Below are 17,165 nucleotides of genomic sequence, written 5' to 3'. Positions count from 1 at the left end.
CTCATTTGTTTTGTTTCTTAAACACATATGAGTGAAATTGTATGGTATTTGTCTTTCTCTGACTGACTTATTTTGCTTAGCATAATACTCTCTAGTTCCATCCATGTCCTTGGAAGTGGCAAGTTATATATACATATAAACTATAAAATTATTAATTATATTATTATATAACTAATTATATAAGAATATAATTCTATATATTATATATAACTAATATATAGAATAATTATAATAACTAATATATAAATATATATAATCACATATTCTTTGGTCTTCATTTGGGCTCTTTCCATAATTTGGCCTATTGTACATAATGCTATAAGCTTTGGAGTGCATGTATACCTTTGAATTAGTATGTTTGTATTCTTTGGGTAAATTCCATGTAGTGAAGTTACTAGACTGTAGGGTAGTTCTATCTTTAACTTTTTGAGGAACCTCCATATTATTTACCACAGTGCTGTAACATTTTGCATTCCCACCACATTGCAAGAGGGTTCCCCATTCTCCACATCTTCCCCAACATCTGTTGTTACTTATGTTGTTGATTTTAGTCATTCTGACAGGTATGAAGTGATATCTCGTTATAGTTTGGGTTTACTTTTTCCTGATGATAAGGGGTGTTGAGCATCTTGTGTCTGTTTGCCATCTGTATATCTTCTTTGTAGAAATGTCTCTTCATGTCTTTTGCCTATTATTAATTGGGTTATTTGTTTTGGGGTGTTTAGTTTTTTAAGCTCTTTACATATTTTGGATACTAGTCCTTTATTGGATATGTCATTTGCAAATACCTTTTCACATTCTGTAGGACTGTTTCCAGGCTTTAGGCCTTGCTGCTTACAAGAACTCACACAATTCAGCCCCCCTCATTTTCCTAGCCAATGACTATGGGAAAACATTCTCCTTGTGTATTGCCATGTGTGTTCCTCATTCTCTCACCCTTCTTTGTGAACATGGTTCTCTCTCCTTTGCAGCACCCATGATAGGTTTCTCAACTAAACCATGTCTCCGCACTTCCTACTTTCTTCAATGTGGCCTCTTCTCTCACTCTAGTTGTGAAGCTTGTTCTGTCGTTGTTCAGGTAGATTTATGGGGCATTTAGGATGATTTGATAGTTATATAATTGTGTTTGTGGGAGCAGGTGAGCCTATGGTTCTTCTATTCCACCACTATCTTCTTGGTCAAACAAAGTACACCTTAAAACAAACACTGTAACAAAAGACAAAAATGGACACTATATAATAATAATCGGGACAATCCACCAAGAATATATAACATAAATATTCACCCTACATAGGAGCATTGAATACATAAAACAATTAATAACAAACATAAAGGATATAATCCATAATTATATAATAACAGGACTTTAACATCGCTTACATCAATGGACAGATCATTTAAACAGAAAATCAACAAGGCAAAATGGCTTTGAATGACACTGGACCAGATGGATCTAGTAGACATATTCAGAACAGTCCATCTTAAAGCAACAGAATGCACACTCTTTTCAAGTGCACATGGAACATTCTCCAGAATAAGATCATATAGTAGCCCACAAAACAAGCTTCAACAAATTCAAGAAAATCAAAATCATACCATGCTTTTCTCTGACTATAATTCTATGAAACTAGAAGTGAACCGCAAGATAAAAATCTGGAAAGACAAGTACATGGAGGTTAAAGAACATCCTCCTAAACAGTGAATGGGTCAACCATGAAATCAAAGTAGAAATTTAAAAAATACATAGAAGCAAATAAAAATGAAAACAAAATGTTCCAAAATCTTTGAGATGCAGGAAAAAATGTCCTAAGAGGGAAATATATAGCAAAACATGCCTACATCAAAAGCAATAAAATGTCAAATAAACAATCTAACCTTACACCTAAAGGAGCTGGAAAAAGAACAATTAACAAAACCTAAAGCAAGCAGAGGGAAGTAAATAATAAATATCAGAGCATATTTCTGCTCTAATGATATAGCATTGTATATAGACAATAGAAAAGATCAATGATACCAGTAGCTCTTTCTTTGAAAAACTAAAAAAAGAAAAATGATAAAACCCTAGCCAGACTTAGCAAAAAGAAAAAAGACCCAAATAAATAAAATCACAAACGAGAGAGGATAAATAATAACTGACACCACAGAAATAAAATAATTATAAGATAATATTATGACAAAATACACGCCAACAAATTAGACAACCTGGAAGAAATGGATAAATTCCTAGAAATATATAAACCATCAAAACTGAAACATGAAAAAATAGAAAACTTGAACAGACTGATAGCCAGGAAATAACTTGAATCAATAGTCAAAAAAGCTCCCAAGAAACAAAAAACCAGGGCAAGATGGATCAGAGGTGAATTCTACTAACATTTAAGAAAGAGTTAATACCCTTTCATGTCAAACTATTCCAAAAAATTGAAAAGGAAGAAAAATTTACAAATTCATTCTATGAGGCCAGCATTACCCTGATACCAAAACCAGATAAACACACCACTAAAAAAGAGAACTATAGGTTCTCTCTGCATCCCTTAAGAACATAGATGCAAACATTCTCAATAACATACTAGCAAACCTAAGCCAACAACACATTAAAAAAAAAATCATTCATCACGATCAAGTAGGATTTATTCCTGGCCTAGAAGCATGGTTCAGTATCTTCAAATCAATCAACATTATACATCACATTAATAAAGGAAAGGATAAGAACCATATGATCTTTTCAATAGATGCAGAAAACCTATTTGACAAAGTACAACATCCATTCATGTTAAAAACCCTCAGCAGAGTAGGGTTAGAAGGAACAGATCTCACCATGATAAAAGCCATATATGGAAAACCCACAGCTAATATCATTCTCAATGGGGAAAAACTGACAGTCTGTCCCCTACAGTAAGGAACAAGACAGGGATGTCTACTCTCACCACTTTTATTTAACATAATACAGTAAGTCCTAGCCTCAGCAATCAGGCAACAAAAAGAAATAAAAGGCAAAGTTGGTAAGGAATAAGTCAAATTTTCAGTATTTGCAAATGACATGACACTCTAAATGGAACACATGAAAGACACCATCAAAAACGTGCTAGAACTGATAAACTGAATTCAGTAAACTTGCTGGGTACAAAATCAACATACAGAAATCTGTTTCATTTCTATACACCACTAATGAAGCATCAGAAAGAGAAATTAAGGAATCAATCCCATTTACAATTGCACAAAAGTAATAAGACACTTAGGAATAACCTAACCAAAGACATGAAAATCCTGTACTTTGAAAATTGTAAAACACTAATGAAAGAAATTGAAGATGAAACACAGGAATGGAAAGACATCCCATGCTCATGGATTGGAAGAACAAATATTGTTAAAATGTCTATACTACCCAAAGCAATCTAAACTTTTAATGCAATTCCTATCAAAATACCAACAGCATTTTTCAGAGACATAGAACAAATAATTTTAAATTTTTATGGAATTACAAAAGACCCTGAGTAGCCAAAGCAACCTTTAAAAAGAAAAGTAAAGCTACAGGCATCACAATTCTGGACTTCAAGTTATATTACAAAGCTTCATGATCAAAACAATATGGTACTGGCACAAAAACAGACACATAGATCAAAGAAAAAGAGCAGAAAATCCAGAAATAAACCCATAACTATATGGTCAATTAATCTTCAAGAAATCAGATAAGAATATCCAATTAGAAAAAGTCTCTTCAACAAATGTTGGGAAAATGACAGCAACATACAAAAGAATGAAATTGGACCACTTTCTTACACAATACACACAAAAAAAAATAAATTGAAAATGGATTAAAACCTAAAATGTGAAACCTTAAATCATAAAAATTCTAGAAGAGAATCCAGGCAATAACTTGTTTTATATAGGCCATAGCAACTTCTTTGTATGTCTCCTGAGGCAAGGGAAGCAAAAGTAAATATAAACTACTGGGACTTTGTCAAGATAACAACCTTCTGTAAAGGGAAGGCAACAATCACCTAAACTAAAATGCAACCTATGGCATGGGAGAAGATATTTGCAAATGACATATCTGATAAAAAGTTAGTATTCAATATATAATTTTCAAAGAAAACTCCATAAAACTGAACTCCCTAAAAACTAACAATACACTTCAAAGAATATTTGAAGTAGAAATAGTTAAAAGCACCAACTACCAAAATTATCTGTCATATGAAATAATCAATGGAATCTAATTTGAGCACATTTGGACATTTCAGAGGCAGGGCCTAAATTTGGAAACCTTTTCACTTTTACTATCTTCATGAAACTTCTGAAAGCCAGATGGTATTAGACAGATGACCAATGTTGCAATAACATCTATTTGAAATTTTCATATTACTAACTTATATTGTAAAATACTGGGCATATTCTAAAATTGCCATTGTGCTTTTATCCAGATACTGTCAATCAAAGACACTTAGGAAAAGCCAAAACACTTGGCTATGGAACAAAATTAACCTCTTTTTCTGTTGTTGTTTCAATTTTATTTTCTCATTCCCATTTTGGGATGAATCTTCAATGATTTTTGTAAATCCAGGTACCATTTTATCTTTGAAGTATTTTTGCCCCAAAAGAGATCTAAGGTCTTGAAGGACAATCAGAATCACTATGCAAAAAAAAAAAATCCTATGCAATGAGTTTTTACAATATTCAGTAGACCTAAGCAGTGAAAAGGACTATCAATGCCTATTATCAAATTTGAATTTAATAAAAGTCAACCAAATTTTTAGGGTCTCATCTAAACACTCAGCGTTGTAGATAGTCTTCTAAATTGACTATATGCTCTAAAATATGCTAGATTAATCAGCAAAATTGTTAAGTACAAAATCTGATTTAGTAACAAATGAATTTCTTTTTTTTTCCCTGATGAATTTCCTGCATTCCTTCCCATAAACTCTGTTATCCAGGAAAATAGTAGAGCTAGCCTAGATTTCTGCACTTTCAACAGAGCCAAATTTCTCGTTATAATTATAATCACTTATTTTAACAATGTTCCCAAGTCCTATTGCTTTCTAAGTACATAAACAACAGTAACATACCCAAGTAGGAAAGTCCTTAAATAACAAATAGAGAAAAACAAGTTTTACCTAATCAAGAACACTTTGAGAAGTGAGACAATAAAATATATGACTTATCTCTTTTATCTCTTAGTATATCATGGCATCTGATACACTTCTTATTGATACTTTTGATAATTAACAATAAAGTAATAATTGGCTCTAAGAAGCACAGAAACATAAGGTAGTATTATGAGGAAAAATGTTGAATTTCTTAGAAACACCAAGTGCTAAGTTTGGCATTAACTAGAATGCCAACATTCATTGAGAGGGAAAAAAATACTCATTCCATCCAGCAGCACATATTCTAAAATTGGAACTAGCCTAGAATAAACTGCTGCTCTATTCACTGAGTCATTGCCTGTGGAATTTCCATTTCAGCTCACTATTTAGGTTGATTTCCTCATAAACAGACCAGCTACTTTCTTCCACATCCAGCATAATGGAATCTCAGACTTACTGCAGCATAAATGGGAAAGGGAAATAGGTCCTGATAAATATTAATAAATTTTTAATTTTATCCCAAAGAAATAATTACTTCCTAATTAAAGCCTGTGGATTTTTTGTTTCAGAATATTGTTTTCTTTTGTGTCTAATATGAGGAAATTTTATTTAGCTTAATACTATTTACATGCTAGTTTTCTCATTTGAAAATAATACGTCTTATATAGTTTCAAAATATCACTTTCAGATATATATGTATGCATGAATGTATGTGTGTATGTGTGTGTGAGTGTGTGTTTATGTGTGTGTGAACACTTCCCACGTCCAGGATTCTAATCTAGAATAACTAAAAATAAAGCAAAATTAAAAATTTATTTCCCAAAGGATTTTTATTTAAGCTACCATTCAAAATTCTGTGTAAATTTTAATTTAGGATAGTTTACTCTAATTGCTGCATCCCAGATTAAATTTTAGATTCTTAGAATTTCTTGAAATAGCTTTTGATAATCGGTGCTTTGAGTTTTTCCTCATCACTACAACCCATACTCTGGGAATGACAACTGCTATTCTATTTAAATCCGTATTATTCCAAAATGTAACCATTTAGAGATTGATTATTTTTTAATTTTTTTGTCTATAACATAATGTGTGTGAGCACAACGACAGAATATGTCAAATATGTGCTCAAAAATACTTGTTTGAATGAATTAAGTATACTTTTGTGTTATAATTCATGGTGTTTCACACAAAATAAGCACTCAATAATTGTCAGATGCTTAATAAGCTGATAACAAATAGAGATATTACTAAGAGATTCACACCTTATCAGTGTTCTTAAGAATCATCGACTACTCTCTGTAGTAAGGACTATTTCAACTAATTTTTTTTCTTTTTAAAAGTTTTTAATGTTTATTTAGAGAGCATGAGCAGCAGAGAGGTAGGAAGAGAGGGAGACACAGAAACCATAGCAGGCTCCAGGCTCTGTGCTGACAGCACAGAGTATTTGAGGCTTGAACCCATGAATCGGGAGATCATGACCTGAGCCTAAATTGGCCGGTTAACAAACTAACCCAGGCGCCCCTCAACTAATTTTTTTTAAAGAGAGAGTGTACACATGCATGCGAGCAGGGGAGGAGCAGAGAGAGGGGAAAAGAGAGAATCCCAAGTAGGCTACGTGCCATCAGCGCAGAGTCCAATACAGGCTTGTTCCCAAGAGCTGTGAGATCACAACCTGAGCCAAAATCAATAGTCAGATATTTAACCAACTGAGCCACACAGATGCCCCACAATTATTTTTTAAATGTCTTATTTTTTCTCTCCTTTTCTTATTTACCTTTATTAATATTTATGTTGAAAACAATAAACATGGATCAAAGAAATACAACAAAATGTGATCAATGTGTCTGGTGGTAGGAGACTTGTGGAGGCTTACTTTTAATCATAGAAATAAAATATTTTAAAAAGTGATATTATGTAAAAATAAAAAAAAGAGTCATTGTCTGTTTAGTTTAAAATATTGGATTATTTTTCGTGGGCCAAGTGACAGAAATGTGTCTTCCAGGTCCATAAATATCAATAGAAAACTAGAATGAAATGAAGTGTTCTGTTGAAAATGTATGATAGAAAATTCACCATCAAAAAATGTAATCACTGAATAGTTATTTGTGCTATTTATTTACTCTCACTTTTTCCTTGGACCCCATTCCTTCTGAGTTATCACCATTAGTGGTAAGGGTAACAATAAAAAGGACAACCTATGTTAGGGTATATGGATAACAGAGAATATGATTTTTGTGACTGAATTCTCACACCATATCAGTCAATGGCACAGGGAATTGAGTAAGGAGCCCCAAAGATCACATGGAAGTGATCTAACAAGGTTTCTATTGAGGAGTTATCAAAATCGATGACTAAACAGCATCTCCTAAATTATGGAGAAATTATTTATTATATTACTAAATACCACATAAAATATTTGTTAAATATCCAAAGTAGTGAAGACAGAATGCTCATTTTGATGCAGAGTTGAAGAGGCTCATTTTGATGCAAAGTTGAAGAGGACTGTAAATACTCAAAGGCAAACAAAAATATAAACATTAAATGTGAATCTGAGAATATTTGAAGGAGCCAAGGAAAATGAAATGGCCCCCACTGCCTAATACTGTGCATAATCCACAATATGTACAGTTTACAGTATAGTAAGTAACTATGATCTATCACTTCTTCATGAATTAAACATGCCCTAATTGTCTTTTCATATGTACTCCTGAAAGATTTCAACCCTTCTCGTTCATGACTAATAAAATGTAATTTGTAGAGCCTCCAAGAAATCCTTAGAGTCATTTCTGCTCTTGCTTTCTTTTTCTGATTGATGTCTCATTTATTCAGTGAGTCACCAAGTTATATCTGTTACCTCAACTTGGAAATATCTCCAATATCTCTCACTTCCTGCCATGATTCCACTTCCAAGTCCTTATCACAGCACCCTGAAATTATTTTACAATAAACTCTTACATGATCTTATATCCCCCCATCAAATCCACATTGCATATTTCTACTATATTAAACTTTCTATATGTTTATCATTTGACTTCCCTTCTTAAATATCTTCACTGGCTCTAAACCATGTCCAGAATAAAGTCCTATCTGCTATGACTGATTTCACAGCTCTTAGAGTTAGGCTCCATACTGGTAGTCTAACCCTACTACCCAGAACTTACCAAACATGAGCCCTGCATGTCAACTAGATGGTCTTTCCCAGTGTTGTATAGCCTATTTCATTTCACATTCTTTCCTGGGTTTTTCTCCCTGGCTAGAATTCATCTGCTCTCTTCTCAACATAACTAAATCTAACCATCCATTAAAGCATAGCTACTGCCCCTTCTTTTCCTCCAAGCCATTAATTTGGTTTCTGAAAGGATGCTTCCTGGTATTGTTTAGTTGTGACATGTTTATTATGTGAGTTCTCACGCCCTCTCCAAAATTAAGATGTGGCTTACATTTTACTCCTCTTATCAATATTCCTAGTACTCTACCTTGTATGTTGTATGTAGTCCGTAAGTTAACTTGAAATATACAATGAGATCCCCAGTTTAAAAACTGTTACCAAAGGCCCTGTCAATAGAGATTTGACAAATATAAAAATTCATTTGTAGCATGTGCTTTGCTTTTTAGATGTAGTTGTGTTCTGACACAGAGCTTAATCTGTTCTATAAGTCCCCCACACATTTAATTTTTTTTAATTGCTAAGAAAATCCTTTGTTCAAAAGCTATATATACACACAAATTTCAGCTCAGCCTTATATTTTAATTATCACTTATTTTGAGTGAGCATCAAGTGGATCTGTTTGGTATCAATAATTACTAAGGGATTATGAGTATTCCCAAAAAGGGAGTTAATCAATGTTTTATCTGGAATCAAGGAATAGTCACAAATACCATTATACCAAATTCTTCTCTTAACTTTTCCTGGATGGGAATATGAAGACTTAATCCAAAAAGAAAAGTGATCCTCATATTCTGTGGAGTTTCACTTCTACTAAAGACTTTCAATTATGTAATACCATAATGAAATAATAGTAAAAATGTCAAGATTAACATATTTTAACTCATGATGAACACGTTCAACAGAGTCCCCTAGATGTAAACTTTTCTGAAAAGCATTTTGTTACTATTTTTTCAATTGGAGAGTCCCCTAAATGTAAACCTTTCTGAAAAGCATTTTGTTACTGTTTTTTCAATTGGCAAAATTTTCATAAACCAAGTACTGAAGAGTCAAGTAAAGCAAATGAGAGAACATTGAATTATGTCCCATTATTTTTTTTAAATGGCATCTTTATGCCAACACTAACAGAAATAGCCATTGTGTTGGTAGTCGTACTTCTAACTGTAATGTCATGCCGTTTTCACCATGATGCTGGGAAAATGATATTGAAAGAGTAATCTTTTGAACAAATAGATTGAAGGAAACTGTGTGACCCTACAAACAATTATAAGATTATTTATCTTCAAGAAACGTAAAATTTGTCCTTTAAAAATTCCACAGAATAGTTTTTAATAAAGGGACAGAGTATTGAGGGATTAAAGAAACGAAGTGAAATAATTTTAAAACATTCTTTTGTTTACATATCTTAACAGATGCCTACACCTTGCATGTTTACATCAGGCCTCTACATTCCTATCTGTAGGAAAAGAAGAAAAATCTGTTTAAGAGGACTTAACTAATGACAATGCATTGCCAAAATGGGCTTAAAATCCTTCCAAAGTGCTGAGGGAGAACTGTTAAATGGTTAGAAACAATCATACTCTGACCACTTCTTTGAATTACAAATTTATGTATATACTTTTTGCTTTTTCACTGAATGGGCACAACCAATTTAAAAACCAGAAAGATAATACAGTTGCATTTCAAAGTGGCAAATTATAAAGTGCACTGCCAAAGTGCTATACTTGTCATCCACAAACATCTACATGCAAGTAGTACTGGGTTAGAATGTTTCAGGGCAACTAATACTGTTTGCTAGCAGAACAACATGGTGAAAAAACACAGAAAAGTAAAATAACATGTCTCACAAAAACCTTACATAAAAATATCTTCTTATCATTTGATTTATATAGAAACACACTATAATTTCTTAGTAGACATTCAGACCTGCAGTAAATATTGTGACTGAAAAATGGGCCATGAGGGGAATGGCTGAGATATGGTGACCATGAAAATGACCCATCTAATTAAAATTTTAAAAGAAGAGATCATGACAAGGAACTACATGCACTTGTTAGAGAAGAGGTTGGAGAGAGAGTAGAGCTGGCAGAAAGGAACAGACATCAATTAAGGTAGAACAGAAAAAGTAGTTATAAACAAATGAAACTGAGAAGAATAACATGGGAGTTGATATATATATATATATATATATATATATATATATATATATATGATTTACTTTTAACGTGAGTTAGGTAAATTTTAATATGAATTATAGTTAAAACTTTGTCCCAACTATCTCACAATATTGTGAGGCTCAAATATAAGTTGTGAAAGTGCTGCATAAACTTTAAAATGCTATACTCATGTAAGACTGATTATATTTACTCAAAATGCAAATGAACCTCTCATTCCAACTCAGGAAGAAGGCAAGCAAACTGCTCTCTGGGACACAGAGGGAGAAAATGTCACTCTGATCTGTTCCCAGATTTTCTTGGAATCACAGGCTCTATATATTCACTCCATGGGCTGGCTTTGAATGCAGAGCAAAGATACTGTAATTCAGACAAACGGACCTGGAGGCAACATTACATAAGAATTGTATAGAGAAAAATCCTTCTGAATCTGTGGAAGAAAGATATTCCATTTCCTGCTTCTTATTGTTCATAAACCTTTACTGCCTGCACACATGTCATTGAATTATGCTAATTTCTCTTTTAGGAAGGAACTAGAGGGGCAGGAAAAGTGACAAAGATTCACCAAAGCATGCCAAAACACAGAACATTCCCTCCCCCAAAACTAACTCCTGGGATAGAAAAATAAGTCTAAAATGCATTATCAGGTAGGTATACATTACAATGACCATTTTACAGCAGGGAACTGAGGTTTAGTGATGCTAAATGACTTACTTAAGGCCACTTACTCAACACCACAAAGTCAAAATTTCTGGGTCTGAGTCTTATCAAAGCTCTGCCACAACATAACCTTCCATAAAAAAAAAAAGAGAGAGAGAAAGAAAGAAAGAAAGAGAAAGAAAGAAAAAGAGAGAAAAAGAAACTAGAAGGGTGAGGAGGTAAAAAGAACCAACCCATATTTTTAGGTTTCTTTTTTTAAGCTCTATCACTAGATTTTAGAAATATTCTGACATTCTGTAAAATTTCCATTGAAATTTTAAAGTTAAATGCCAGTTCACATTCTTTGATCATTAACTCTCAATGCATTTTCATTACATTAGAAGCACATGCAATAGAAAGAGCACAAAATCATGAAAATACACAGTTGAAAAATCTTAGAAATAATCTATTCAAACCACCTCATTTTATAAATAAGCAAGTTAAGGCTCAGATTGGTTAAGTGACTTGCTCAGGGTCACACAACTTGTCAGTTCCAGAGTCAAGATCAGAATTTAAATTTCCCAACTTATAGCCTCGGGATTTGTTCCTTTCCAAACCTGTTAGAAAGGGCTTCATTTAAACATTTAGTCCAGAATATCCTTAAAATTGAGTGTAATTAATAAAAGTAAGCCATGTGGCAAGGAATTAATAGTTCATACCAAAAATGAGCTGCCAGTCACTGTGATAAGATCTGTTTCTTTCTGAGAACCATGGTTTCCTGCTGGATTGGAAAATCCAAACTGGGTTTCTTCCTCCTGTCCAAAGAAGTCAGAGTCAGGATGTACATTCCATTCTGCTTTGGTTGGCATCAGTAGTTCTGAGACACTGTTTTCACAAAGGGTGCTGGAAGGAGTCAGAGCATCTGTGTCCACTGTTAGCTTGCTGCTGGGCGTCAAAGCTTGGGGTTCTTGACTCGAGTTTTTCATAGCCAAAGGGCCCAGAGATGCCAATGGCCCCACACTTAGACTTGAGGCATCATCCATATCTAAGGGACCCTGCTGAAAACCAGAGGCTGTTGTTCCAAAAAAGAGAGAGGTATCCAGACTTTGGGGAAGGTCACTGGTGGCCATCAAGTTCCGAGGGTCCACAGCCTGCCCTAAGGAATTATTATTATTAGCAGGGAGATTCCCTGCCAGAGTTGAACTCACAGAAGCCACATCAATAGTCAAGATTCCAGAGTTCACCAGTGCTGTGTCCAACACTGCAGCAGAACTACTGCCAGGCACATCAGAGAAGAGAGACACTAGCTCTGCATCATTGAGATCACTCTGTCCCTGGCTGGTAAGTTCACTGCTGGGTGTAAGAGAATTTGCAGCTTCCAGCTGAGCTAAGAGATCCTGGCTGAGGTTGTGCCTTTTGGCCATGTGGGTCTTCATGCTGTGCTTGGATGTGAAAAGTTTATTACAAGTAGAGACTGGGCAACGGCTTTTCCAAGTGTCCACATCCTGCAAGTGTTTCTTGGAGTGAATGTAGAGACTACTGCGAGCAGAGAACCTGGCACAGCAGCCTTCCACAGGGCACACAAAAGGCTTTGTGCCCAGGTGGGTTATGCTGTGGCCTTTCAGGTGCTCGGCCCTCGTGAAAGATTTCCCACAGCCTTCCACAGGACACATGAACCTCCGGTCATCATCGTGCTTCCTTTTGTGCCTTAAGAGTTTGGACATGCTGGTGAAGTTCCAGCCACAGCCGTCAAAGTCACAAAGGAAAGGTCTCTCACCTGTGTGGCTCCGCAGGTGAATTTTCAGGCGACAAGCCTTGTCGTACTGTTTGCTGCATCCAGGAAAAGAGCAGGAGAAGAGTTCCTGTTCCCTGAAGTGGGCACGGTTGTGGGAAAACAGGGCACTCACTGTGATAAACGTCTTCTTGCAGCCGGAAAACGCGCACTGATAGGGCCTCTCGGGCTCGAAATGGCTGCGTTGGTGGGCGCTGAGTTTGGCCTGTGTAGGGAAGCTCTCCTCGCACACCTCGCACTTGAATGAGTTCTCCTGCTCATGGCCCTTCATGTGTGCCTTAAGGTTATACACTGTGGTGAAGCTCTTGCCACAGCCCTCCGCAGGGCAGCCAAAGGGCCGAAGTTTGTCGTGAGACTGCAGGTGCCTCTTGAGCTTGTAGGAGGTGGTGAAAGTCCAGCCGCAGCCGCCCAGGGGGCACTTGAAGGGCCGCTGGCCCTGGCTGCTGCTGTGAGTCAGCAGGTGCACCTTCAGCTGGTGCTTCTTGGCAAAGGTTTGTCCGCACTGGGCCTCGGGACACAGGTACAGCACCACCCCCGGGCCCGGGCCCAGCGGCCTGCGGGGGCTCTCGGCTGCGAGCTGGCTTTCTGCCTCCTCCTCAGGCGCCGGGGCAGGCGCCGGTTCAGCCGGTTCGGCCAGCAGGAGGTCGGGCGGCAGCTCGGGGCAGTCGCTGGGCTGCGCTGCGTGTGGGATCCCCGCTTGGTGAGCCATCAGACCCCCGGGCTGAGGGGCAGGCGCGACCCCAGGCTCCCAGGCTGGCGGCGGGGGCGTGGCAAGGGTGAGGACACCATTCTCAAAGCGCAAAAGCAGGTTTTGGTTGTGGATGGTGATAGTGCTCGCGAAGGCCATGGCGGGTCCCAGGCCTGGGGCGGGGACCGGGGCTGGGGCTTGGGCCGGGGGTGGGGCGGGGACCGCAGACTGGCAGTGGGGGCCTAGCGCCGGTCGCCCAAGTGGGTTCCCGCCACTCTCACCCTTCTGGAGCTGTGGGCCAGACTGGGCCTCCTCCCTTCCTACAGGCCCTGAGGCCTGGCGAGCTTCCGAGGTCTCCACATCACCACCCACTGGGTCCAGCAGCACCAGGAAAAAGTCATCGCCGTCGCCGCTGCCGCCACCGCCGCCAGCGTAATCTGGCCTGGGCGCCAACGGGCTGGGGCCTGAGCCCCGTGAGGCCGCGCGGGCCTCCTCGCACTCCCTCTCGGGCCCGCCATCTTGGAGGCCCCGGAGCAGCAGGAGTCGGCGCGCGGGGACCTGGCCAGCCCACGGGTCAGGGCCTCCGTGGACTCGGCTGCCGCCCGCGGGGATGCCAGCACCGTCGCTCTGTCGCGTCCCGGTAGCCGGGAGCAGCCTTGGGCTTTCCATCTCAGCGTCCGGGAGGCTCCGCGGGAACCAGAGCAGAGGAGGAGGAGCGACCCCGCCCCCTGCCGCGGGCCTGAACATGTTCCTGAAAGGAAAAAAAAATGTGCAGTGCGCAGAAACTGGCCCTATCAGATATTAAAACGTGTTTAACGACACAGTTATTTAAATATTCTGGTACTGGGTCTCTGGAACAGAACAGAAAGTCCAGAGGCAGAGCCTGGTGTACATAACTAAGTTCTACATTCAATATTTGTAGGAAATCAGGGTCTTGCCGGATAATGAGGAAATGATAGTTCATTCGGTAAATGGTGCTGGAATACCTAGGAATCTATCTATTAAATGCAACTTAAATTCGTACATCACTGTATATACCAAAATAAACACTCCCAGCCCCTCCCAGTGGTAAGCATGGTACTAAGTACTTTTCATGTGTTAAAATTTGTTTATTGGGTGGCTGGCTGGTTGTGATGAAGTTTTCTGGTGATGGTGGGGTGCTCCGGACTGATGGCCAATAAAGAATACTTGAAGATGTCTTTGGTGCAAAAAGGTGACTTTATTAAAGCACGGGGATAGGACTCATGGGCAGGAAGAGCTGCACTAGGGTGGTGAAGGGTAACTGATAATATATCCTCAGGCTGTGAGAGGATTAGATTTAGAGTAAGTCTCTAAGGACTCCTGGAAGCAAGATTTCCAGGACCTTGAGGAAAAAGCTATTTATTAGTGTTTAGTAAAACCTCAGTCAAGAGACTCTTCAGATATAAATCATGGAGCCATAAGCTTGTAGTATGATTGCCAGCCTATATCTTGGGGCAGTTGATACAAAGGAAGTTTCCAAAGGAATTTTTATATGTTAAAGTAGACTTACAGATTCCTCAGCCGGGAGGTGGTCAGGATAATGTTAAGTCAAGATTCTCTTTTGCCCTTAGCAAAGTGTAATCATCAAGGTAACTGCACTCCTAGAGGGACATCACTCTGAGGGTTTCAAGGACTGGTCAATGGGCTATAGGCAGTAAAGGAATTTAATTTTTCATTTGCCTTAGTTTCCCACATCACCATGGCAATCACTTAAACCACTTTCCTTTGTTCTTGGGTAGCCAGGAGTATCCAAGTAATATCACACATATTCCACCTGGCTGGGGGCTGCTATTAGCCTGCACTTTGCCTTCAGCTTGCCCCATGCTCCCTCATCAGTTGGATTTATTAATTTAGTGAGAGAAAATTCCTGGACTCCTATTATGAAAAATGCTGCAGTGAATATTCTTGGACATGTCTCATTAGACACATATGTAAAATTTCTTGGATATACCTCAAAAAATAGAATCACTGGGATATAGGATGTGAATATTCTCACCTTTTCTAGGTGATGCCAAATTGTTTTATGTACTAGTTGTGCCAATGTACAATCTCACCAGTAGTATAGACAGTTCCTGCTGCTACACTTGTTCACCTACATCTTGGATTTCCAGAATTTTTCTATTCTATTTTCAGTCTTGTACTTACTGATTTAATGAGTTCTTTATGTATTTTTAATACCAGTCCATTGGTGGTTATGTGTGTGGCCAAAAAATTCCCTTCCTCTGTTGCTTTTATTTTCACTTGTATATGTTTTGCTTTGTGAGAAGATCTTAGTTATAATACAGTCAAAATTTATTATTCTTTTCCTTAAGGTTTGTGATTTTTCTGTTTTAAGAAATCTATCCCTGCACTGGGGATGTGAAAATATTTTTCTATACTGTCTTCTAAAATATTTATGGTTTTGCCTTTCACAATATGTCTTAGTCTACCTGCAAGTGGTGTTTGTGTATGGTGTTGAGTAGGGTTCTGCTTTTTGTTTTTGTTTTTGTTTTAATTTGGATATCCATTTGTCTAAGTAAGCACTTACTGAAAAGTCAGCTCCTTTCCAACTGAATTGCAGTGACTCATGTGTCAAGTATCTACCTATGTATGGGCTGGTTTCTATGCCCTCTAGTAAGTACTGTGACCCTATTAATCTGTCTATTTGAAATACCACATATCAGTATTAATTACTACAAATCTAAAGCCAATCTTGATATTTGGATAAGGCCAGCCAATTCTTCCTTGTTCTTCAAAAGTGTCTTGGTTATATTTGGCTGTTTTTATTCTGTGTAAGTGATCAACTCATCTGAAAAAATGTATACCAAAACTCTTTGGGGGTTCAAATTAAGATTATGTTGAATATTTATTTATTTATTTTAAATGTTTATTTATTTTTGAGAAAAAGAGAGAGAGAGCACAAGCAAGGGAGGAGCAGAGAGAGAGAGAGAGAGAGAGAGAGAGAGAGAGAGAGAATCTGAAGAAGGCTTCAGGCTCCAAGCTGTCAGCTCAGACTTGGGGCTCAAACTCACAAAACATGAAATTATGACCTGAGCTGGAGTCAGACTCTCAACCAATTGAGCTACCCAGGCACCCCTTCTTTATTTTTTTCAATGTTTATTTATTTATTTTGAGAGAGAGAGAGAGAGAGAGAGAGAAAGAGAAAGCGGGGGAGGGGCAGAGAGAGAGAGAGGGAGAGAGAATCCCAAGCAGGCTTCATACTCAGCATGGAGCCTGATGAGGGGCTCAATCCCATGACCTGGAGAATCACTACCTGAGCTAAAATCAAAGGTCAGATGCTTAACCAACTGAGCCACCCAGGTGCCCCAGATTGTGTTGAACTTTCAGATTTGACTTATTTTTAACATTGAATGCTTGATTCATGGATATGGTCTATCTTTCCTTTTAATTAAAAAAAAAAAAACTTCTGTAAAACTATTTGTATTCTTTTTCTAGAAGAAGACATTTTACCCTAGGTACTTCATATTTTGCAAATACTGTCTTTGAAATTTTCATTTTCTAAATTTGTTGCTGGTAAATAGAATGCAAATGGCTTTTGAATGTTGATTTTTTAATACTATAAATGTCTAAAATCTTTTATTGATTCTAACAACTTTTCTGT

General features: G+C 37.6%; 1 protein-coding gene across 2 annotated transcripts; it reads right to left on the bottom strand.

Annotated features, from left to right (window-relative positions):
* Positions 1-240: 240 nt before the first annotated feature.
* Positions 241-14,292, bottom strand: LOC109496524 (zinc finger X-linked protein ZXDB-like). Of its 2 annotated transcripts, XM_019823885.3 has the most exons (2): positions 11,783-14,292; positions 241-1,206 (listed from the first exon to the last, which is right to left on the bottom strand). In XM_019823885.3, the coding sequence occupies exons 1-2, from the start codon at positions 14,288-14,290 to the stop codon at positions 1,195-1,197; spliced, it is 2,520 nt and encodes an 839-aa protein (XP_019679444.2). In that variant the 5' UTR covers positions 14,291-14,292; the 3' UTR covers positions 241-1,194. The 2 variants fall into 2 exon arrangements, with proteins under 2 accessions (XP_019679444.2, XP_023104770.1); XM_023249002.2 differs by lacking the exon at positions 241-1,206 and having other exon boundaries at positions 9,552-14,292.
* Between the last annotated feature and the right edge of the window lie 2,873 nt (positions 14,293-17,165).

The sequence above is a fragment of the Felis catus genome, chromosome X, assembly GCF_018350175.1.
Source record: "Felis catus isolate Fca126 chromosome X, F.catus_Fca126_mat1.0, whole genome shotgun sequence".
Lineage (NCBI taxonomy): Eukaryota > Metazoa > Chordata > Mammalia > Carnivora > Felidae > Felis > Felis catus.
The sequence above is the reverse complement of the archived record's forward strand: the minus strand, read 5'-3'. Positions and strand labels throughout refer to the sequence as shown.

Bases quoted from the DNA above. Each gene is read 5' to 3' on its own strand.
- LOC109496524 (XM_019823885.3), bottom strand. From the start codon at position 14,290: ATGTTCAGGCCCGCGGCAGGGGGCGGGGTCGCTCCTCCTCCTCTGCTC.